The following is a 25160-nucleotide window of genomic DNA, read 5'->3' on the forward strand; positions in this document are numbered from 1 at the left end:
TCCCTGACCACTGGACATGCTGACTGTGGCCCATGGAAGTTGAAGTCCAAAACATCTGGAGGGCACTAGGTTATCGACCATGATTTAAGGTAATGATTGTGAAGTGCTTTGAAACATTTGAAATATGCTATATACATGCTATGTGTTCTTAGAGTGGAATCAATAATTAAACTTAGGTTTGACTTGGATTCTAAGTTAAGTTGACTTAGGGCACGATCCTATGGACGTTTAGACAGAGAAAAGGCCTACAACTCCCAGCATTCCCCAGCTGGCTGGGGAATGCTGGGAGTTGTAGGCCTTTTCTCTGTCTAAACGTCCATAGTATTGTGCTCTTAAGGACATTTTCCATCCCTGCTGTCTCTTGTGCTCCACTCCCCAAAGCCTGTTTAGAATGTTAAGGGTTCTCCTGAACCATATGGGATGGGATGCAGGGGAGGGGGAAATGTGCAAGAATCAGGCTTTGATCCTGAGGTAAATTAACTTAAGGAAGATCATGGAAGGCAAGTTTCCCATCTTCCCAGCAGTCTCTGTGTCCCATTCCACATTCTTCAGGAGTACCAGATGGGGGAGAATTTTATTTGGTTCTGCGTTTGTTAAGTGAACCGACCTAATTCACACTTCCCGGACTAGTACATGGAATGGAGCACAGTAAATCCTCAGGCAAGTTGCATGGGAGAGAGCCAGTGTGGTATAGTAGTTAGAGTGTTGGACTGGGACTCAGGAGATCTGAGTTCTAGTCCCCACTCGGCTCTGAAGCTCACCGGATGACTTTGGGCCAGTCATTGACACTCAGACTAACCTACCTGACAGGGTTGTAGTGAGGATAAAACAAAGAGCAAGAAGACCATGTATGCCACCTTGGGCTCCTTGGAGGAAAAGGTGGGATACAAATGTAATAAGTAAGTAAGTAAGTAAGTAAAAATAACTGCTAATTTTTGTGGCAATTGGACAAAATGGACTTATGATAAAATACATGTGAAACTGACAGAAACTGGGAAGAGACTGATTCATCCATCCCTACTAAGGAAGGGACCCACCAAGCCTTTGTTTTCAGTTTTTCCCTCTGTTGTATAGCAGATAGATAAATAGATGGATAGAGAGACAGACAAATAGGTTTGATGCACAGCTACAATTTACTAATGAGATAAAATGCTTTTAAAATCATTATTATTTAAATCGCTACGGGCTGCACAAAAATTAAAATTCATCAGGCCTGCCTGCAGGCATACAATCTAAAGTTGAAGGCACATTAGGGAGGATAGGAAAATATCATAGCAAGAGGAAGAGTTGGATGTCAGATGGGATGGCATTCCAGTAGTAGGACGCTGCAAGGTAAAAGGGATGCCAGTGGAGGACAGAGAGGGTAATTTTAGGTTTAACTAGAAGATCAAAAGCCCACCTCCCCCAGGGCAGTCCCAGCCACCCTGACAAATTCAAGGCAATCCAGATATATAAAATGGCATCCATAGGTGCTATGGAATACCAACAGGTTCAAATTTAGCTCGTTTTGTGAGCTAAATTTGTCCCTTTCAGTGCTCTGTAGCAGGTTCAGATGCCATTCTTTTCCTAATTTCTTTTTTAGGTTGTGGGGGTGATCCAAGGTGCCAACATGGTTCCTGGACCTCTTGAATTTGCCCACTCTTGATATAGACGAACAAGAGAAGACAGTTCTAGACTAGCAAAACCACAGCAAGCACAAGACATGTAAAGTGCAAATGAGAAGCAAGAGAAAGCCAGTGAAGGGAAGAGCACAAAGGAGTAATATGATATGAATGACAGTGGAAAATATCAAACATGTCAGTATTTTAATAAACAAATTATTTTAATAAACAAATGCTGCCACTGGAACTAATCCAAGTGTAGTTACAGTAAACTAGTTGTTCCTAGCAATAAGTGGATGCCCATACCGATCTACATAAAAAATAATAATATCCAAACAGTTCAGTGCGATTCAAATAAGCATCATGATATATATGGAGTATTCATCCCAATGTACACCTGCGGAAGACGGCTTCCGTGCATGGATCACACTTGTTGGTTCAAGGCAATGGTTAGAAGGAATGTCAATCTGTAATATAGTTCTTAAAATCAAGATTGGGCTAAACAGCAGCTTCAGAGGGGGGAGGATTTTTGATGAGAAAATGATGCAAAGGAAAGGGAGGCACCGTGGCTGTGCTTTCTAAACAACAAGTTGTGACCAGTACAAGCACATTTTTGGATCACGTGCTGAAAGCCTTGTCTGCTTTGACCCTTGTTATATTGCAGATGAGATGAGAAATGGTTGTTCGATTAAGGACATGACGGTCATGGCAAAGGTGAGAACTGGACCAAGGACTTCCTGCTTTACAGCTCATTTCTGCTAGCCGCAGCACTACCCTAGTTCTAAAGAAGTGGCTGTATTTATACGTATGCGCTTGCCACAGTTCTGTTCCACAATACTGAGTGCAAATGAAGGTTCCTGCAGCAGCTCAGGGAGTTTTTCAGGAAGCAAAGTCACCTTTTCATGTAGCTTTGCAATTTATATAACGATCTACCAGGAAAAGGTTGGTAGAATATTGGCACTTAAAGCATTGTAAAAATGTGGCTTCCACTGCACGGTTCATCTCTTTATCTACAAAGGAGCTCTGTTGCTTGGAAAAAAACAAAAAGCCGAGGTGTGTGACATTTTTTTTGTCCGGAGGGTGCAGGCAAGGAAAGCAATGTAGCAGGCCCAGACTCCAAGGCCATTTCCAAGAAAATAAAGGCTATTGTGGCTTGTAGGTTGATTGATATGTCTTTTTTCCCCCTTGCTGCTTCATTGAGGAGTGGCCAGTTTTTATGGAGACAGCCATTATAGAACTGGCTGTTGCCTGACCATAAAAGAACAGCTGGTTGTGACTAGTGTGCCAGTGTGGGAATAAATTCTTGCTATATATAGGGGGAAAATCCAGTTTATTCTAGAGCAATGAGTCAATAATTTAATCTTTTGTTCATGTATTTAGGGTGTCCTTTAAAAGCTGAGTTACACAATAAGCAGTCTAACATTGTGTGTGCGTGTGTGTGTGGACGCGCACAACTGCTGCCAGTGTTCCTTGCCTCCAGGTAAAGCGATGTAATAAAATTAAGCAATTCTTTAATGTAGCATTTCTGGTCTACCCCACTGTATTATATACTAACATTTGGTGGTAAATGTTGTTGCCAGCTTTTCCTCACAATCTTGAGGGCTAGAAACATAGTTTCAATGATAGTTGATCATCCCAAGACTAGAATGTGTATTTGTGGTGCATAGAAAAAGTTTCAGGGATGAAGTACAACCCTTGGCTGTATACTGTTATAGCAGCAAGCTGTATCTTTTGGAATGAGCAACAATCCGTTCAAATGACTTTTTTATCCACAGGATGCATCCCTAGCAGAGGTAAATTCATTCAGTCCTTTGATGCCAATGTCTCCGTCTTCAATGATAAACCAGTACAAATTCGAAGATGAGCCAGAGTCAAAGGATCTTTTCATTACAGTTGACGATCCAGAAAGCCACATCACGGCCATTGAGACATTCATCACCTACAGGGTTGCTACAAAGGTGAGCTTTCCGTTACTGTAAAACACTGATTCAGTCATTTAAACCAGGGGTGTGCAACTGCGGGAGGTCTGGGGACCATGTTCACACACACCCCGGACTGCCCCACGTTGGCTGCATTAAAAAAAGCTTATTATTATTATTATTATTATCTAAAACACTGATCTGCTGCTGAAATTCAGCAGCAAACCATTCCATAGTGCTCAGGAGTGCAAAAAGGGTGAAATGTAGCTTGATTACAAACTACGTTTGACCCTTTTAGTGCTCCATAGCAGTTACGGAATGCTAAAATGAAGACAAATGCAAACAAGCTAAATGTGACCCTTTCAGCACTCTGTAGCGGCTCTGCCATTGTATTTCTTAAAAAAATTCAGGGCTGCAGCGGTGGGAGGGAGGGGCACTTCAGGGGATGGCAGGGGCTACATGCAGCCCATGGCTGTGTGTTGCCCATCCCTGATTTAAACTTTGCAGCCACCGGTCCTCTTGTAGGTTGCAGGCCATAATTTACATAGACAATCAAATCAGCATAGTAAAATGGTCACAAGAAGATACTGTGATGGACATTTTAAAAATAACTAAATCAGCTTCAGTAATTTCATATAGCACCGGATGGAAACCTGTGACCCTCTGGGCATTGTTGGACCACAATTCCTATCATCCCTTACCATTACCTGTGCTGACTATTGCTGATGGGAGTTGTAGTCCAACAATATCTGGAGGTACACAGGTTACCCACCCTACCATACAGATTTTCAAAAAAATAGTGGTATAGCATAGTATGGTGACAGAGGCAGAGATCCAAAGAAGCATTCAAGCGGTTTGGGCTTGTGTTTCTGTGACAACAGCCCCCTATGCCCTACGGCAGGGATAGGCAATCCATTATCTCCAGGTGTTTTGGACTACTGCTCCCATAATCCCTGCCCATTGGCCATGCTGGCTGGGCTGATGGGACTTGTAATCTGAAACATCTGGAGGACACCAGGTTGCCTGCCCCTGCCATATTGCAAACTGTTTTTGAAACCAACAGGAATTGTACAAGTAAGTGTGTGATATGGCAGGTAGGGCTGCTTTCCAAGGGAAAAAATAATCACAAATCACCCGGGGGTGTGCTGAAGCCCTTGGATCCTGTCCATGGCTGTTATATACATGGTTTGATCACAGGGAAGTGGATTGTAATGCTGCCTATCAGCTTGTGATAGCTTCCCTTCTGCCACTATTTGTATTTATACACACACATATCTATAGCTACCTATATCTATCTAGATATGTCCTGTCTTATAATTAAATTATTTTCCACCATAAGGAATTCCTTCATCACCTTTCACAGCCCTTTCTGCTATACACACATACACACAATTGTATGGCTGTTATAAAGCAGTATTAAAGGTATGAGGGTATTTTTAGCATAGGTGTCTGTCTGTCTGTCTGTCTGTCTGTCTGTCTGTCTATGCAAGCACTGTTTTAGTTTAGTTTGTCCAATTTAAAGATAAGAAGAACACGTAACTGGCCACTTATGAAGTTTCCCTGAGAAGTGCTGAGCTTATATGACCCTCTCTTTTAAGCTGCATCCTTTACAGTCCCATTCATAAATGCAGGTGAAGATATGCACCCTGATCCTATGCATGTTTACTTGCGAGTCATTCCCACTGTATTCAGTAGGGCTTGCTCCCAGATAAGTGTGCATAGCCTTAGAAGCATGGAGCAGGGGTGGGGGGAATCTAGTATTGTTCCATTTTTTCTTCTTCTCTCTAGGTTCTTCTGGAGGTAGTTAACAAAGCTTAGAAGTGTTTAGAGCAAGGGTAGGCAGCTTCATGCCCTCCAAATTTTTGGACTACATTCCCCATCATCCCCAGCTAGCATGGCCAATGGTGAGGGATTATGGGAGTTGTCATTCAAAACATCTGGAGGGCACTAGGTTCCCTATCCTTGCCTGCAAATGCAACTAGGACAAACTGCCTGCGCTAAAATATTTTTCAATGTGAGCCCAGCTCATGCACAGAGTCATAGACTGTAGTTATCCACTGGTTGTATGCAATATTCTGAATAGGTCTTGGAAAGTTCTACTAAAGTTAGTGATGACAGTGGACAGGCTGAGGATTGCTAAGGCTTGGATTAAGGGAAAGGAGGCAGACTGGCTTTGAAGGCCACGACTTGCCTACAAACAAAAGTGTCTGTGTGAGAGAGGGGAAATCCTATCCATAGTGAATTCTCAGTGATCATATAGTGCATTTAAATAGGGATGTACGAGAAATTCACTTCACTTCATTTTTTTATCAGGATTTACCCAGTTTGCACCTTCCAGACCGAACACTGACTTGGACACAATCTGTGCTCAAAGTCTGTACATTTCTGAGCTTGCAGTGTGATTCGCAGACCTGCAAAAATGCATTCAACAGCATGCATACATTGGAAAAGTGTTCATGAAAAAATGTGTACTTTGAAAAATGCACACAAATATGCTTTAATCAATGGAGAAGAATGCATACATTTCAAAGGCATGCACAATTGATGCATACATTTGGAAAAATATGCATGAAAATATGCACAAATTTTCATTCCTCCCCCCCCCGCCACAAGCTCACAATCTGATACAGACTCGAGTCAGAATGAGCTTTGAGATGGAATTCCGAGAACTTTGCTGAGCTTGAGTTTTGCTGATTTGCACATTCCTAACCTTTAAATTGCTCATTCTCTCTGTACACTGGGGGTGGACAACATGTGGCCCTCCAGATGTTGTTGGACTGCAGCTCCCATCATCCCTCACCAACGGCTATGCTGGCTAAGGCTAATGGCATTTGCAGTCCAATCACATCTGCAGGGCTACATGTCTTCCATCGCTGCTGTATACCATAGAATTCGTGCCCCGTTTGCCTTTATTTTCTTTATGGTTTTCAGACAACCCGTGGTGAATTTGACTCCAGTGAGTATGAAGTTAGACGACGATATCAAGATTTCCTTTGGTTAAAGGGAAGACTTGAAGAAGCACACCCAACACTCATCATTCCTGTAGGTCTAGTCAGTTTTTTGTTTTGTTTTGTTTACTTTCACAGAAAACTGGGATCCCGATCAAGCCCATAAAACTGGGGATTCATACAGCCAGAGATTTGTCATTGTTTTTGCTGCTGCAGTTCCTGTTGTTGAAGAGACTGGCCTTCTTTGTAAACTGAATGGAGGCTTGTCTCTTCATTCATATCACTTTTGAACCCTAGCCCGAATATTTACATGTGTTCCCGCAATCAGACAAACAAAATAGTCCGCTAAATTGAGAATGCGGGCATTGATTTTTAAGTGACAAGTAGCAACGTTTCTTTTCTATTGTGTGTCCTCTTCCATATATTTGTTCTAATAATGAAATGCCTGCTAGCCATTTATTTTGAGTCATAGTTTGGACTAAGGACTGTATTTTTTGAGCCATTGTTTAGGCATGCATGTAATTGGGCAGCTTAATTATTTTTGTTCCTCCTTTTTTTCCTTCTTAGCCATTGCCTGAAAAATTCATAATGAAAGGGGTCGTGGAACGATTTAACGAAGAATTCATTGAAACAAGAAGGAAAGCTCTACATAAATTTTTAAACCGGATAGCTGATCATCTGACTTTAACTTTTAATGAGGACTTTAAAATTTTTCTTACTGCACAAGCCTGGGTAAACAGATTTTTAGATTTTGTTGTTGTTATCATAAGGTAGAATTTGCCATATCAAAACAGGTCTCCAACTATGGTCCCATTCACATAATCTTTCTCCCAGGATTGTACTTGGGGAGAGATCATGAGTTAGCTTCAGGCTTGATCATTTCCTCCACCATTCCCCATTTCTCTTTACTACAGGGTGAAAAGAACAATAAAACTGGGAGAAAGTGGCCAGGGAGATCCTGTGTTCAAATAAATTTGCTGACTCCCAGTTTGCTCATTTAGAGGAGACACAAGCCTAAGGACTTCTCCTTATCTATTTCTGGATGCAATCCAGATGGAAAAGACTGGCTGCATTTGGATGTTATACTAAGCCATGGTTTAACAGTATGAGGATGACTCACAGCAAGCCTTGGGTTCACATGCTTTTCTCTTCCAGTCTGGCCACGGGAGGAGACTGGTAGCTTTTGCTTCCATTTTAGGATTCAGATGTAATGCTAAACTGTGGTTAATCTAAAATGAAAGTGGGGCTTCCCATCTTCACATGGCTTCCCTGAAGGAGGATTGGAGAGATGGAGGGCATGAGGCTTGATGTGGCTTATCCTCAGTATTGTAAACCACAGCATAATGTGCAAACCAGCTATTGGATTAACAGGGCTGTCTTTTTGTTTGTTTGTTTTTGGAAGATTCAGAAAAAGGATGGAGCATCTTAGAGAAGACCATTGTGAAATAACGTATCTTCCCAGAAAGCTTAGCTGGAGCCTTTTGAAAGGCTCGTATCTGCCTCCATTGTGCAAATGCCTTTGAATCCTTAAGGTCTTGCATTTACTGTTACACACTGGTATTATGGATGAAGCCATGGCATCCAAAGAAATCCTCCAAGGGACTGAACAAGACTGCAAGTCTTGCAAGACTGCAGGCGGCTTTCTTCTTTTGGTAGCCTATGCAGACCTGCCACATAGGCCTGCCAAGTTCTATTTACCCTCTTTTGTGAAATCCAGATATGGACTGTGATGTAAATGTGGGGGTTCACTAAATTTTTAAAGAATAGGTAAAGAACCACTTGCTTATATCAGTGTTGGATTACCTCTTAATTTTTAGGAGCTTTCATCTCACAAGAAGCAGGGCCCTGGGCTGTTCAGCAGAATGGGACAAACCATTAAAGCAGTTGCTTCGTCCATGCGAGGAGGTTCTGTGAAAAACCGCCCTGAAGCCGTTACAGAAATGAATGATTACGTGGACATATTTAGCCAGAAAATCAGTCTGTTGGACAAAATCTCCCACCGAGTTTACAAGGAAGAGAAAGGTTGGTGGAAAAGAAGAGCCAAGCACAACTGCAGGGTAGATCAGTGGTCCCCATCCTTTTTGGGTTGGTGGGCACATTTGGAATTTTGAGAGTGTTGTGGGTGCTTTCACAAAATGGCTGCCATGATGGCTTGCCAGTTGATAAAACAGCTGCCATGGTGGACATGGCCAGTCAAAAAACACTCATTTCCTATGAAGCAAACCACTGAGACTAAAAGAGAAGTCATTTGCCCAAGAATCTAAGTACAGGGTAGAGGTGGGGTCTCAGCTCCAAGACACAAAACCATTCCAATGAACCCAAATAAAGATGGTACTGGAGGGCAGCATTTCATTTTTCAGCATGCTAGCCTCCCATAATTAATTGTTAATTAATTAATTAACAATTAATTAAAATTTTATATATATAGATAGATATATAAAATATATAAAATAATTAAAATAAACTAATTAATTAGTTTATTTGATTTATACCCCACATTTCTACCAAAAAATGGCACTCAACGCTGCACTCAAATTACAATAACAAATTTCTACTACCAGCTGTGTATTTTGCCCCACCTGGCTTATAAAAGTGACCTGCAGGGGACTGGGTGTAAGGCCCCAGGCCTGAACCAAGCTATCAGTAGTTGCAGAGGGGCTTGGATGATCCATAATGCTATCTGACTTTGGTTCAGAAGGCTGCTGTTTTTCCTAAGAGGCCTCTTGATTTACCAAGATGAGTCAAAGAGCAATAAGGCCAAGAGAGCAGCCTCAGCGCATTCTATACTAACAAGCTAGAGGGTATTTTATCAAGATGTGCCTGGGAAGTTAGGCTTGTTTGTCTTAAAGCTGCAGGTGTCTGTAGTGGGAAAGTTCTGACTGTGTCCCTTCTGACCAAGCACTGTTATGCCTATGCTAGGGATGACGGAGAATTTCTCCCCGAATCTTCGGGAGGCCGAGCGCCGAGGCATTTGGCCCCCCGAAAGTGTTGGGGAAATTCTCTGCCGGTCCCCCGCCCCCTCCCCCCGCGATGGGACTTACCTTCAGCGAATGTCCCTCTCGGCGGCGAGTCCCGGCGGCGGTTCGTGGGGGGCGGGGGCGGTGGCCGGTAAAATAAAAAATAAAAAAGTAAGTAAAAACAAACAAACACACACCCGTGATAGGCTACGTGACGATTTACGTAGCCTATCACGGCTAGATTTCCAAAGTCAGCCATGATAGGCTATGTAAATCGACACGTAGCCTATCACGGGTGACTTTGGGGGGGGGAAGCGCGTACGCAAATGGTGGCGGCCCATGGGCGCCGCCATTTGCGTTCCTTATTTTGGCACGTCTAGTCTACGTAAAGATTTACGTAGGCTACGGCGAAAATAAGGGCACGCTATTTGCGTTGCCCTTATTTTCACCGTAGTCTACGTAAATCTTTACGTAGACTAGACGTGCCAAAATAAGGAACGCAAATGGCAGCGCCCATGGGCCGCCGCCATTTGCGTACGCGCTTTTTTTTTCCCCCCCGAAGTCACCCGTGATAGGCTACATGACGATTAACGTAGCCTATCACGGCTGACTTTGGAAATCTAGCCGTGATAGGCTACATTAATCGTTACTTAGCCTATCACGGGGTTTTTGTTTTTTTCACTTTTTGTTTCGCGGCCGGGGAGATGGGGTGCTTCTCTCCGGCCTGAATTTCAGCCGGGCAAGGCAGGACGCCTCCCCCCCCTCGCCTGAACTTCGGTGGGAGAAGTGAAGCGCCTCCCCCCCACCGTGAAGCCAAGCTGCGAAAAGGTAAGTGACTTTCGTACTTCCCTAGCCTATGCTGGGAATGAACGATAGTTGGCGCTTGCTAGTGTCGTGCTGCCTCACTGCTAATATCTATGGTATAAGACCCATTTTACCCCATGGCTCTGGGTTCAGAGAAGCTGTCTGATCCAACCATTAGGTATGCCTGTGTGCTGATTGTACTCAATAAGGTATCTCCTTGTAAGTAAACCTGGGTCTGATTTATCACTATCTTGGCACCTCTAAATTAAGAATTCGAAGCGTACTGCAGGGGCCGTACACTGGGCAAGGTGGGCAAGGGTAGTGGTGAATGCCTCTTTACAGCAAGGTGTGATTTCATCATGCCCAAAAGAGGAGGCTGTGAGTCCTTTGCTTTAAACCCCTCCCTGAACTTCACTGTATTGGATAATTTCCTGGCAGTTTCCAATATTACGATGTAGGGCAAGGTGTTGAAGCATGTGGTGGTGTCTCAGCTCCAGGGGTTTCTGGATGATGCAGATTACCTAGATCAGGGATGGGCAACATGTGTGTCCCTAGCCTGTTTTATGCCCCCTACAACTTATGCCATGCTGCCGAATTTGGTAGCACAGCAGCAGCATTGGGGAAAAACAGCCTTCTTTTAAAAGCCGAAAGTGTGGTTTGCCAGCAAAAATGTGGTGGCATAGCAGCAGCAGCAAAAAGTGGTCATTTTAAAATCAAAATAGCTTCTTCTTGCCATACCATGGGATTTTGTTGACAAACCGCGCTTTCAGCTTTTCTCCTTGCTGCTGCTACCACACTGCCAAATTTCAACTGCCATGTGGGGGGGTAGGAGTGGGATCTGGGAGGGGCAATGCAGCCCCCAACCCCTGGAAGTCCTCCCGCAGTCTAGATCCATTTTATCTGGCTTCAAGCCTGGTTTTGGGACAGTGACTGCCGACCTTAGTGGACGATCCATGCCAGAAAGAGGATAGGGGGAGTGTGCTCCCTGTTGGACCATTCAGTGGCTTTTGGTACCATCAGTCATGGTATCCTTCTGGACCATGTGGCTAGGATGGGACTTGGAGACACCATTTTATAGTGGCTCCAGTCCTTTCTGGAGAGGCAATTTTTGAAGGTGGTGCTGGCTGTCTTCTGTTTGATGCCATGGCCACTGGTTTTTGGTGTCTCTCAGGGTTCCATCTTGTCTCCCATGCTATTTAACATATACATGATGAAACCACTGGAAGAGATTGTTTGGCGTTTTGGGGTTTTGGTGCCACCAGTATGCTGATGACACCCAACTCTTTCTCTCCTTTCCATCTAAATCCAAGGAAGCTGTTTACATTCTAAATCAAGTGCAAGATCTTGGTCAGGTTCCAATGGTGGCCTGGAGTACATTTTCACAGCTAAGGGTAGTGCACCAGCTACACCCATTCCTGAAAATGTCAGACCTGGCTGTGGTGACACATGCCTTAGAAACATCTCCTTTGGACTACTGTCAATGCAGACCTGCCTTTGAAAATGCTGTGGCCAGATTATTAATCAGAACCAGTTGTAGGGAGCATATAGGGACTCCCTTGTTATAATAGCTTCAATAGCTATGAGTCTGTTTCCTGGCACAATTCATACTAGTGCTAGTTATGACCTATAAAGCCCTACATGACTTGGGACCAGGATATTTGAAAGATCGTATTCTCCCATTTGAGTCTGCCTGGGTTCTGAAATCCTCGGAAGAGGCCGTTCTCTTGGTTCTGCTGCTATTAGGAGCACACTTGATGAGAAAATGAGTGAGGGCCTTCTTGGTGGTCACTCCCGATTTTTTGAACTCCCTGCCAAGGAGGTCCAGACTAGCTCCATCTCTGCTGGCAAGCAAAGATGTTCCATTCAGAAAGGCGTTTGTAAACTAAGCTGCGTTGCTACTGGGGTAGGTTTTAATCTGGTGGGTACTGCTATTTATTTCTAATTGACATGCTTTTACTGGATGTGTTTTTATTTAAAGCATTCCAATGTCTTAATCATTACATTGTTATTTTACCTGTATTTTATTGTTAGCTGCCTTGAAAACTCTTTTTAGTGCAAAGGCAGGATACAGGTTTAAGCAACAATTAGATAAGTGTTCTTTTAAAAAAATGTTGAATTTGACATTTACAAGCATGTAGCCAAGAGCACATACTTGCACCCTCCCTCCACCTCTGCAGTCCTGCCTACTATTGAAACCTAAAATGGCATTCCTGTATTTCAAATCATATGTAATTATTTCTCAGAATAATATGTGATGAAAGTTCCCATTTAATTTCTTGACCTGGATGCATTAATTGTTCTAGAAACTGATCTAAATGCAAATCCTTCTTCCACTTCACCCCCCTCTCCTTTCAAGACTATTATTGTGAAATGAAGGAATTTGGTCCAATCCACACCCTTTGGTCTGCCTCTGAAGAAGACCTAACAGACACACTGAAAGGGCTGGCCGGCTGCATTGACAAGTGTTGCAAGGCTACGGAGAAACGGATGGCTGCACTCTCTGAAAGCCTGTTCCCTGCTATCCATGAATATTTGCTTTACAGTGAAATACTAATGGTAAGATGGTTCGGGGTGTTGGGGAAGGGCTGTAGCTCAGTGGTAGAGCACCTGCTTTGCATGCAGAGGGTCCCAGGTTCAATCCCTGGTATTTCCAGGTGGGCTAAGAAAGAATCCTGCCTGAAACTCTGGATTGCTGCTGCCAGTCAGTGTCGACAATACTGGGCTAGATGGGTCAATGGTCTGACTCAGGATAAGGCAGCTTCCTATGTAAGTCGGCAGGAAATGACAGGTTCAGCACCCTAGAAAACCATTATGGAGTTCTAGGGAAACTTTTCCTCCCTATGAGTTTGTTTGTTTATTATTATTTGTCCATAGCACAAAGGCCTTTACAAATATAAGTTACAATACAGTTATATATAATATAAGCCCAAAGCGAAAGCATCAGATAATGAATACCTAAAAACAGAATCCAGGGGGCTATACAAAAAATAGAAATAGAAAATAAGATTTTAAAAAAAATGCTAAAATCGGGCCACAGTGAAACAAAATAACCATACAAACATTAAAAAAAAGTTCACTAAAAACTGATGTTAAGAAAAAAAAACAGTTTATGTAATGAAAAAATACCAAGCGAACAAACTGGCCAAGTTTATGTTATAATAAAGTATCTCCTTGGTTTATGTTATAATAAAGTATCTCCTTGGCGATTCACAGCAGATGTCATTAAAAAGTAACGGTGGATTTTTTGAGCTGCTACTGCAAATGCTACCCTCGTTGTAATACATTTGTTATAGTCTGCCAATAGATCACAGATAATTTCCACAGGAGATCTGCCAACTCTACTTTTCAGGAGACCCCCCAAAAGGCGGGTCCTAGGTTCCTCATACAAGGGGCAATGCAGAATAATGTACTATATTCTCAACTTCCCCAGAACCACAAATACAGGTCCGCTGAGCCAGAGGGATCCCATTGTACTTCCCATCCAAGTAAGCAGTTGGCGTGGTTTGAAAACGAAGGGCTGTAAAAGCCTTCCTGGGAGCCACAAAAGTTAAATCCTGGAAATACTGTTGTAAATATTGTCCTCTTTTGAAAAGACAAAACCATGGTAAGAAGGCCTGGCATTGGCTCTTCAGAATAGTTTAATGGCAATCTGCTTTGGAGATTCTGTCTCTGATACTCCGCTTATCCAAGATAGTTAACGAATTGTGGGGATCCTCAAAATAGGCCTGAGACAGCACTAGCCAACACTGGGCCCAGCCACCCTTACCTCTTTGCTCAAGAAAGCTTTGTTTTGCCAGGTTTCCATCAGTGGTGCTCAGCAGTATTTTGCCATAAAGGATGAGAGCTTTGTCTATTCTTTCCAGCTTCCAAACTTAGCAGGGAAGAGGGGACCCCCGGTGGAAGTGCCAGCAGCTCTCTCAAAAATTTATTTTGAATGGTCTCAGCTCCTGGGGCATGACTCTGACCCCATATCTCTACACCATACAGAAGTCGGGGAAGCACTTTAGCTAGATATATTTCCAAGGTTGGGCCCACCAGAGAACCACCGTTGCGCCACCCGAAAGATAGGGTTGCTTTAGCAGTCCTCCAGGCGGCAAGCTTGACTGCCTCTATGTGGGGTTTCCAACTGCCATTTGAGGAGAATTGTACTCCCAAATATTTGAAGCTAGGACATCGTTTGATTATGTGCGCATCCAGGCGCCATTTATGTAGTCGTTTAGAAAAAAACATAACCTTGGTTTTGGAATAATTTATAACCAACTTCTTCTGTCTGCAGACCAAACTAAGTTTATTTAAAAGTCTCCTTAGACTGACTAGAGTGGTTGAGAGAAGGGCCATATCATCTGTATAAAGTAACATTTGTACATTTTGGGGTCCCAAAGATGGAGGGAAGTGATCAAGCGAACTTAAATCTGCCACTAAACTGTTCACATAAAAATTGAACAAAAAGGGGGCCAGTATACAGCCCTGTCTGACACCTCTTCTGGTGCTGACTTTTCCAGAGAGCACTCCTGACAGACCAGTACGAACTTTCAGATCTGTATGAGAGTGGATTTTTTGCACCCAAAACAGCAACCGCTTATCAATGTTCGTATATAACAATTTTTCCAATAAACAGTTTCTATCTATTAGATCAAATGCAGAAGTAAAGTCCACAAAGGCTACATACAGTCTGCCTCCAGGCCTATTCAGACTTTTACAAATCAGATGGGACAGCACAAAACATTGGTCAATTGTGCTCCTCTCCCGCAGAAAACCCACTTGTTCATCTGCAAAAATGTTGTTTTCTTCTGCCCATGCTTCCAATTTATTCAACAGGAATCTTCCGTACACTTTAGAAACTATGTCCAAAAGGCTAATTGGCCTGTACTTCTTAGGGTCTGAACTGTCTCCCTTTTTGTACAGCCAACTATAATGCTGGACCCCCACCTGGCAGAGATGATTCCAGTTAGAGTAATATGTGAAAACAACTTCGCCAGCACTGGGTCCCACCAGGCAAGACTGCATTTAAATAATTCTGGGGGGAGCATATCTTCACCAGGTGCTTTGCCAGGTACCAGGTTATGGAGTAAATGTTTGATCTCCGAGACTGAGACCAGTGGCCAGAGAATAATATTATTGGAGTCCCAGTAAAACCTGTAATTCACTTTTATTATACGTCTGAAATGTTAGGATAGGGCAATCATAGAGTAATCAAGGGAGCAGATGAAAGAAGCAAGCAGGCAAGTGAAGGGGAAGGAAAGAGGCGCATGTGAATAGCTTCCCGTGGCATGCTCAGATGAAAGAGGTGTAACAAACCTTCTCATGAGAACCATAAGGATAGGTGATGCTACAACCCTGCACCCCCCACCCCAGCTGGAATCCTATAGATTTAGTTATTAAGTTGTTCTATGTTTAAATGCAGTTTTCTCTGATTGCACTGTTGCAGTGGCCAATTGTATGAGTGCAGTCAGTGCATTTTCTTAAGAACATACAAAGAGCCATGCTGGATCAGACGAAGGGTTCATCTAGTCCCAGCATTCTATTCACACAGTGGCCAACCAGCTCTTGACTAGCACCCTCCAGCCCATGGTCCCCAGCAACTGGTGTACATAGGCTCACTGCCTCTGGTACTGGAGGTAGCACATAGCCATCACAACTAATAGCCATTGATGGTGTTGGTAGTGGAGGGCTGAGGACGTGGGTAGAATGATAGCACGGTGCTTTATTATTTTGTGTGATGCCTTCATAAATGGAAGTCCCACTTTAATGGCTGCTAATTTCCAGGGAGAAAATGGCAAAAGGTCAGCATGGGGAATCATGCGGGTAAGTGGGCTACATAAGTTGGGAATGATGTGGTGGGCTGTTCTGGCAACAGGACCCTGTGAGATTCAAGAGGGTACAGCCTTGTATTGGCATGTTTTCTACCATGTGTACAAATGATGCAGTTGTTCACAGCTCCCTCATGTGTGAACAGCAGTTGTACCCATGGCAGTACACATGCTGTTGCTTCAAATGTACATGTGGCAAATGCTCAAATCCACAACGTGACAGGTTTTCCCTTGGGTGGTGCCAAATCCCTGCCAGGACAAACCAACACCTGAAGATCTAAAACAAACACACACTGCCCCGCCCCACCAGTAGGACATTACTATTGAATGTTACTGAGATTCCAAGGCTCATATTGTAGCCCAAGGGGTTACAATGTCGTGGGGTTGGAGGGCTGTACTAGTCCCCAGAACCCACCAGAGCAGCATCCTGCCATGGCAACATTTTGCAAAATCGCAGTGATTTTCCACTGAAACAAGACTCGTGGGGAAGAGGCGGGGGCCACAGAAATGGCCAGAAGGATGGCATGTGGGCCATGTGTGGCCCACTCCTGTTGCAGGCAGTAGTGCACCAATGATTAACCATTACCCAATGAGCCCAACATTGTGTCTCAAACTGTCTCAAAGTTTCCTGTGCGGAAGACTGTTCCTTTTGTTGCAAGGATACTGTTTTATGTTGTCCTGGTGGACACCATGAAAGGAAAGTTCCACCTCTCCAGTCTCCTTATCTGTTAAAAGTATAGCACCTATCCAGTGAGTGCAGCTCAGCGTAAAACAGGACACACCTAAATCCTACCGGCTTCAAGCGAATGTTGATGTGCCTATTTTTCTCTGAATCACATCCACCATACTTCTACTTATAGTGTCCTTCCGGCGCCCCCAACCAGATGCCCACCAGATGGTTTGGACTACAACTCCCATCATCCCTGATCTTTGGCCATTTTCAGTGGAAAGGCAGGATATACATTTGATAAATAAATGGTACAAAACATCTGGAGGGCACCTTGTTGGGAAAGGCTGCTGTACTTGCTGACAGAGAGAGGAGTAGCATTTTCACATTGGTAGGGACAATTTGATAGCACTATTGTTGCCTGCACAACAGTGCGTGTTGTATATATGCTTGTGGTCGAACAGGTTCTGCAGCTACCATAGCAAACTTGGGAGTGCAACTACTGTAGCGATAAAGGGGAAATTACTCTGAATATATGACATGTATACACATGTACAGAATCAGTGTGCATTCAGCTCAGCTCCTGTTGTAACACAGGCCCCTTCTTATATATGTAAGAGAACCACGAACCTACATCAACAAAAAAAGATCGGCACTTTCTGATGCTTGTCGCTGAACATAGCTTTAAATGTCATGGGGGAGGGAGGGTTCTTATGCTTTGTACAGGAGCATTCAGCCACAATAGTTTGAGAAGATAAGTTTTAAATTTCCACTGTAAGTAATACGCTTGTTAAAGAATGGAAACGGAAGTGTGTATCAGTTTGTGATGTCAAAATATGATACAAATCTACCTTTCATGCTTCACATCTTATGAATATGGGGTTGGATCCAGACTTGTCCTTCTGTGATCAGAAGGGCTCTTTTTATTTGGGGAAGGGACTGAGATCCTACTCTACAGGAAGGCAGGGAGAGGAAATTTTCACTGGTTTCCCCTGCAGCCCTTTGCGCTACCTGCCACACTGTTCTGGGGGATACCCTGGCCCTCTGGAGCAGGTTTCTAGGGGGTTGCATGTTGGAGTTGCATTCAGATAGAGGCCTAAGGATGTAGTGTCTAGTCGTGATTGTATCCCTCAAAATTGGGGGCATGTGATCACACATGCTGGCCTTCAATAGTGTTTGATGTGACTCAAATGCATGAATGCCAGGAGGTGCAGAAAGGTGAAATCTTCATTCTCCACTCTTGTTTACATTTAGAACATCTGCATAGGGCTTTAGGATCAAGCCATTCGGATCAAGCCATTAAGTCCAACATCACACTAGCAAGAGTCGACTGGCACAGTGGGAGATTCTCTCTCTCCATGCCACCTGAAAATCTGCTCCGGAGGGCTTCCCAGCCCTCCAGAGCAGATTTTGAGAGCACATGGGGGGGCTGTATGGGGTGGAATGACACCATTAGATACATTGGCCATTGATTTTTGTTCTATCTATATTGAATGAATTGGAGCCCATTCATTCATTTCTTTTTGTCATGGTAAACTTCCCACCCAGATTGTTTTACCTCAGCACTGTCATGCGAATTTTGGGGAAGCCTTCCACAAGTGGTAATGGCTGGTATTTATCATGTTTAGAAGTCATTTAAACCAGATATTTATGTTACGGAAGTGATGTGGTTAATGCTCCTCCATGACTCTATCCCTCACTGCTCTGGTAATGTAAGGTTATAATAGCCCAAGGTCACATGGGAGAGCCATGTAAGCATCAGAGGTTGGATTAGGTTCTTCTTCCACATGGCTTCTGCATTCCTGTGGCATCATGGGATAAAAACACAGAAGAACAGCACTGAGACCTCCACGGTCATGAAAGTATTGGGCCTCAGTTCTCAAGACTGAAGCAATAAATGCCAGCAGTATCCACCAGGGGGAGACGTCACAAAAAGATTTACAATGTTCACTTCACAAGGTAAAAATCACTCCATGATGAGCTGAACAAGACCTAAAGGGACATCTGTATCATTCATTGACATTTTAATATAGGGGGGAGAAATGTCCTGTGCTGGCTTATGTTGCCAATTTGGGGGAAGGAAGGCAAGAGTCTAAAGGATTTTACTGTGTTTGTTAGATCCCTCAACTCCTCCTCAGCCATATAATTAGTCTACATTTGATGCACACAGGGCGTAGCTCATCCTTCCATTAACACAGCATCTTGGGTATAATTTCTTTTCCATTCTATCCCTTTGACAGCTGCAGAACCTCTGGGGTGTGGGAGGTAGCACTCATCTAATAAAAGTCTCCTTTTTGAAGCATTAAAGACAGCACAGCTGTTTAGTTCTTGCACACACACTTGTACCAGCACAGCATGACAGACAGGCTTTCCTGTCAAGCAAGGGGAAAATGACATATAAGACAACCTGGAGTTTTAGTGTTATATGAGAAGGAGCGAGAGGGGTGGGGCGAAACCTCTGTATCCACTTTCTCCCAAATTCTAACCAAAAGGTATGTGTGGTGTTTTCTTTTTCAGAATTATTAATCTGCACAAAATGTTGCCCTGTAGCAGCTATATTTATCTCTGCTGTTTTACAATTCAGGGGGTTTTGAAAAGAAGGGACCACATCCAAGCGGAACTGGATTCCAAAGTTGATGCAGTATACAATAAAAAGGCAGAACATGATCTGGTAAGTATGCAAGCAGTTTTTAAAAACCTAACAGCAAATTTCTTGCTATAATTGGAAGATTAGGTTACATCACATGACGTCACTGTGGTTACATGAGGCTGTTTGAGAAGACTGTTGACTAAGTACTTAACACCTGGGTTGTAGCATCTGTGCTGACTTCCTGTAATGTAAGAAGCGGCCTCATACCAAGTCCTGGGAGTCACAGGGGCTGCATCCAGTGGGGCAGGTCTGTGGTGCAGAATACCAACGGTCAGAGTCCCCTTGTTACTGACCTGGAAGCTGTTATAGAGGTCAGGCTTTATCACATGATTTGATCTGTTTGAGGGTGTCATTGCTGATGTTGCTTGTTACTCTGGACTTCCTTCTTTGGCCAGATCTTGGTGGTGGTGTCCATATCCCCAACTAATACTCAATCGAGCCACAAGCTGAGCATCTGCTTGGAGCTTGAATCCTGACATCTGTCAAGGAGCCACCCACACCAATTGATATTTAGCACACTAATGACCACTTTACCATTTCATAACAGAAAGATCGGAAAATCCAAACTGAAATTGCTACGTCAATTACATTTTTAACGACTATGATTGAATGCAAATTAGAAGTAGACTTCAAAAGGACCTTTTACCATTATGTAAATTGGCACAGCTGTTTTCTTGAGCCTGGATATGTAATTTGTTTGGAATCTGAGTACAGCCATTCACTTGCTAATGTAAAAATGGTGGCCTTCTTTTGTCAAGTTTTGAAGTACTTATACCCAGGTTCTCCACTCACTCCATGGTAAGGAACAGCTACTGTAAAATGACGACAGTTTTCCATAAAATTCAGGTTAGGCTACAAGCCTATAACACTTGCCTGAGAGTAGTGGCCATTGAATTTAATGGGGTGTATTTCTGAGTAGACATGTATAGAATTGCAGTTAGTCATATTTCTCACTTTATTCATTTATTCTTATGGTGGCTACTATTCCAAATTAAAATCCCCCCTAACAGACTATTTTTAAAATAAACTCATTTTGCAAGCAAAAAACAAAGTGCCAATTTAAATTACACTACAGGTTACAGGCAGTATTCATTGACAGCTTCACTTTTTCATTTTCTTGTGTCATGATTCATCCATAGCTATGACTCACCTGTTGGATTTTAGGTTTTCTCACATATTGGGTATTTGCTCTCTATCCATTTTTTTACATATAAACTAAATACTGTATTATCAAAACATAACTAGGAGTGTCTTATAGGGGATATTGAAGAAAGCACGAGAACCTAAAATGTAATATATAAAAACTACCACTTGTTGCTGCACAAAAAAAGCAATCTTTTTAAAAAAATATATTCCTATGTCAGTAACACAGCAGAACCCAGATGGCTTCAGAACAATAACATGAAGAATGGCATGCTCTCTTATGAACATAGGAATGCTGTATACTCTTAAGAATATAAGAAGAGCCATGCTGGATCAGACCAAGGGTCCATCTAGTCCAACATTCTGTTCACAGAGTGGCCAACAAGCTGTCGGCTGGGAATACTCAATAGAGCATGAGTGCAACAGCACCCTCCCACCCATGTTCCCCAGCAACTGGTGTACATAGGCTCACTGTCTCTGGTACCAGAGGTAGCACATAGCCATCCAGACTAGTAGCCATTGGTAGCCTTCTCCTCCAGGAATTTGTCTAACTCCCTTTTAAAGTCATCCAGACTGGTGGCCATCACTACTTCCTGTGGTAGTGAATTCCATAGTTTAACTATGCTCTGTGTGAAGACATGCTTCCTCTTGGTCCATCTAGCCCAGTACTGTTGACACTGACTGGCAATAGCTCTCCAGGATTTCAGCAGGAGTTTTTCAAGCCCTACCCAGAGAAGCCAAAGATTGAACCTAGAACCTTCTGCATGCAAACTAGGTGCTCTACCACTGAGCCATGGCCTTCTCATTGATCCTGCTGCTGTCAGATGATGATGATGATGATGATGATTAATATTAATATTAATATTTTTAGCCTATCTTCCCTTTAAAGAGTTCATGGCAACATATACAGTTCTCTTCCGCCCCACTTTTTAAAAAATAAAACACTGTGTAGTAGGTTGTGTTGAGACATTGACCTAGTTTGCACAATCAAAATAAGCCACTGTGATTATTTAAATTGTGGCCTGGCACATGCCAGGATTTAAATAACCCTACAACAGCCCATGGGTTATTGGAGGGTTGTTTCCCCCTCCAACAAGCCATGCTGCCCGGGTTTGGACAATACAACAAGCTGTGTCTGGGCAGTGATTATGGAAATCGTGACCTGCATGCGCTCCGATTTAAATAAGCCACAGTGGCTTATTTTGATTGTGCGAACCAGCCCATAGTGACTAGCCCAAGGTCACCAGGTGAACTTCATGGCTTAGTGGGGATTTGAACCCTGGCCTTTCTAGTCCAAATCCGACACTCTAGCCACAACGCAGGGTGGGCAACTTGTGGCCCTCCAGATGCTTTGGCCTACAGCTTCCATCAGCTCTAGTCAGCATAGGCAATGGTGAGGCATGATGGGAGTTGTCGAAACATCTGGAGGACGACAAGTTCCCCACCCCTGTACTACACCATACTGCCGCTGTCAGAAGAAAATGAATTTGCTGTGTGACGTTCCTGCCCTGGGTTCTATCTTCTCCAGCTTCCACCTGATGAAACTGAGACAAAAAACCCCTCAGGACATCTGCCTCCTCTTTGGTCAGTTGTCCTCCCTTCAGCCCCTTTACTCTCTGGGTTAAAGAGACACTCAATATGACTAATTGGTTCCCTCTACCCAATACAGGAGAAGTTAAAAGGAAATAGATTTTCTAATGGTAGCACAATAAGCCAAACAAGCATGTAGGATTTTGTATTAAAAACAAACAAATAAAACTTATTAAACACAAAAAGAGTTATAACAAATCTATACTTGGTCCTCACCTACCTCCTCTACCCCTTCTAAATCCTGGTTCCAAAAACCCACTAACTAAATGTAGCTTCTTCAACCCCTAAAGCCCTATCTGAATAACTGTCAGCTCTCTCCTTTTAAAACCTCAGAATCCTCACACACACACACAACACACACCCCTCTCCCATCTTTCACTCACTCTCCAGCTCTCAATTAACCGCGTCTTACCTGGGTCACATTTAACAATGCAAACACATACATTAATATAACAGGCAAATGTTACAGGCTGCTACTGCGTGCTTGTCTGAGTTCAAAAGAGAGGTAACACAGTGCTGTTTCGGCATTTCCAATTTACAAAGATCACACTCCCTTTCTAACAGATTTGCCATCGGTTTTCTCCCAAAGTGAGATTCCAAGGTGTATTTGGAGGTTCCTGCTTGGATGGAACATCTGAAGAACTTTGAGGGAAGCAAAATGACGTTAGAGAAAACAAGTAAAATTTATTTGAGGGTATTCTGTAAATGGATGAGATGGCTGAATAGCATCACCGATGCAATGAATATGAACTTGAGCACACTCCGGGAGAGAGCGGAGGACGGGAAGGCCTGGCGTGCCATGGTCCATGGGGTCACAAAGAGTCAGACACGACTTAACGACTGAACAACAACAGTTCTGTAAACCTGTAAGCCAGCCTTCCCCAAGCACCCTCCAGATGTATTGGACTATGAGTCCCATCATCCCCAGCCAGCATGCTGGAGCTTGTAGTCCAACCGATCTGGAGAGTACTAGGTTGAGGAATGCTGCTCTAAGCTGCCTTTTTTTTCTTTTTTGCTCAAAGCAAAATGGTGAATGTGGAGTTGGCTGTGCATCCAAAGCCTCTGAGGAATGTGGGTGGAAACCAAGAGTTTTGTTAAGACTTGCCAGATTTTTCAGTGGCTGCAGGAGCAGTATGAAAACAGCCAAGCTCAAACTTCACAGACTTTGCAATGGAACTCCACTGAGTTGTCGAGGAAAAGGACAGCCAGTGCTGTGCAAGCTTTCCCCCTTCAGTCATTCTCCTGTCAGGAAAAGCTTCACCTCTTAATATCTTCCTGTTATGCAGTTGTTAAGAGAACAGAGACTCTGTCCACTGGAAAAAAGGACAAACCTCGATCACACGGGATGTTAACTATAATAATACATGTATACATACATGGCATCTATTTAACACTTTATTGCCCTTCAGAGTATCCAAAGTGTTTTATGTAATCCTTACAACAGAGGTGTCAAACTTCTTTCAGCCCAAGGGCCAAATTCCCTTTCAAGGAAGCTCTCGGGGGCCGCATTCCAGTCGTGGTCAAAGGCAAACGGGGTAGGACCAAAAATACCAGCATATTTTAGCTTAAAGTTCATATGGCCAGTAACTAAGCCTTAGGAGAGGCATTTCAGCCTTTTCGAACAGGAAAAAACTGCACAAACTGTGGGAGACCACCAAACGATGGGTGGTTGGAGTAAGGAGTGGGGCCAGGGGAATGGGGAACCCCAGCAGGCTGGATTTGGCCCCCTTGGGCATGAGGCTCTGCGCCCCTGCCTTTCATCAGAAACTCTTGTAAGGTGGATAACTGTTCTTATCCCCATTTTGCAGATGGACAGCTGAGGCTGAGAGCACCTTGTCTAAGGCCACCTAATGAGGTTGTGGCTTGGGATGCTGGAAAAATCCGCAATGGAACCAAATTAGTTTAGATTTTTATGAATCCCAGCTGTGGATTCCAGCTTTTCCCCATCAGAAAAATTCTGTGGACTTTGTTTTTCCCTTTACTCACGTTTTGTCATAGAAAATCATGGAATTTTTTTAAAAAACTGGACAAAATGCACATTTCCCCCATAGGCTAAAGCATGAAAATGTGTATTTTAAGGGAATTTGTAGACCGGGGGGGGGGGGTGGATTTGTGCATTTGCACAAATCCAAATTTGCGCAAACTCGGAAACTAAAAATCCAGTTCTGCCGATGGGCAGACGATAGAACAAAAGGTGCATGACAATCCATGAAACACAGACAGAACGGATTTTATACAATACGTACATCCCTAGTTGGGGCAAAAGTGAAATTCAAAGCTGGGTCTTCCCAATTCATAGCTCAGTCACTGCCATGCCCCAGGCTTCTTTGGGATACTTGAGAACTGACTTAGAGCCGAAGACACGCCTTGCATCATTGCTGTGCAGAATAAAATTTGGCTCTGGTCAGCAGCCCTGCCCTCCTCTCTCTTGCACATCCCTCTCAGAGGTCTTAATGAGCTCTACACGACTGTCCACTTGAGCTCATCTTTGAAAAGGGGTAGCTAAAAATTGCGTTGACAGTGAGTGGCATGAACTTGAATGTAATGTGAAGAGTGTTTGTGCCAGAGAAATGGAATCACAAACATGTCATTAGCACTGAGAAAAGGCTACGGTGCGTGGTCTTTAAATGGGACATCAATTTGTTCCTGTAGAGAGCTCAACTGTGACGCCTTAGAAACAGGAGTAGAGAGCAGGTCTGAGAATATTTTTGCTGTTATCATCAAATCTCCTTTAAGACTGGAAATCGGTCTGATTAGAGATGTCAAATAAAATGCAATAGCTTTCAAGATGAAGCTTATAGTATTGCTGGCCACAAACTGTCCCTGTTTTTTTTTTTTGGGGGGGGGTGTATGTACATCAACTCCTTTTACAACAGGTCTGACAGTGTAATATAGTCTGTAGAGCAGGGGTAGGCAACCCAGTACGATACTACAACTCCCATAATCCTTTATCATTGGTCATGCTGGCTGTGGCTTGGAGTTGTAGTCCAACACATCTGGAGGGCACAAAGGCTACCCTTTCAGTAGAGTGTTGGACTTGGACCAAGGAGGTCAAGGATCAAATCCCTACT

General features: G+C 43.4%; 1 protein-coding gene across 1 annotated transcript in view; it reads left to right on the plus strand.

Moving 5' to 3' along the window:
- The window catches only part of SNX7 (sorting nexin 7), a 67416-nt gene that overhangs the window by 19442 nt on the left and 22814 nt on the right, over nucleotides 1-25160 (plus strand). The window contains exons 2-7 of the mRNA XM_084851884.1: nucleotides 3377-3559; nucleotides 6452-6562; nucleotides 7036-7200; nucleotides 8286-8490; nucleotides 12586-12785; nucleotides 19291-19377. Of these exons, the coding sequence (XP_084708010.1) occupies nucleotides 3377-3559; nucleotides 6452-6562; nucleotides 7036-7200; nucleotides 8286-8490; nucleotides 12586-12785; nucleotides 19291-19377 (951 nt within the window). The remainder of the gene's footprint in view (nucleotides 1-3376; nucleotides 3560-6451; nucleotides 6563-7035; nucleotides 7201-8285; nucleotides 8491-12585; nucleotides 12786-19290; nucleotides 19378-25160) is intronic.

Source organism: Heloderma suspectum, chromosome 4, assembly GCF_057233095.1.
Source record: "Heloderma suspectum isolate Gila_16-S chromosome 4, 16-S_ref, whole genome shotgun sequence".
NCBI lineage: Eukaryota > Metazoa > Chordata > Lepidosauria > Squamata > Helodermatidae > Heloderma > Heloderma suspectum.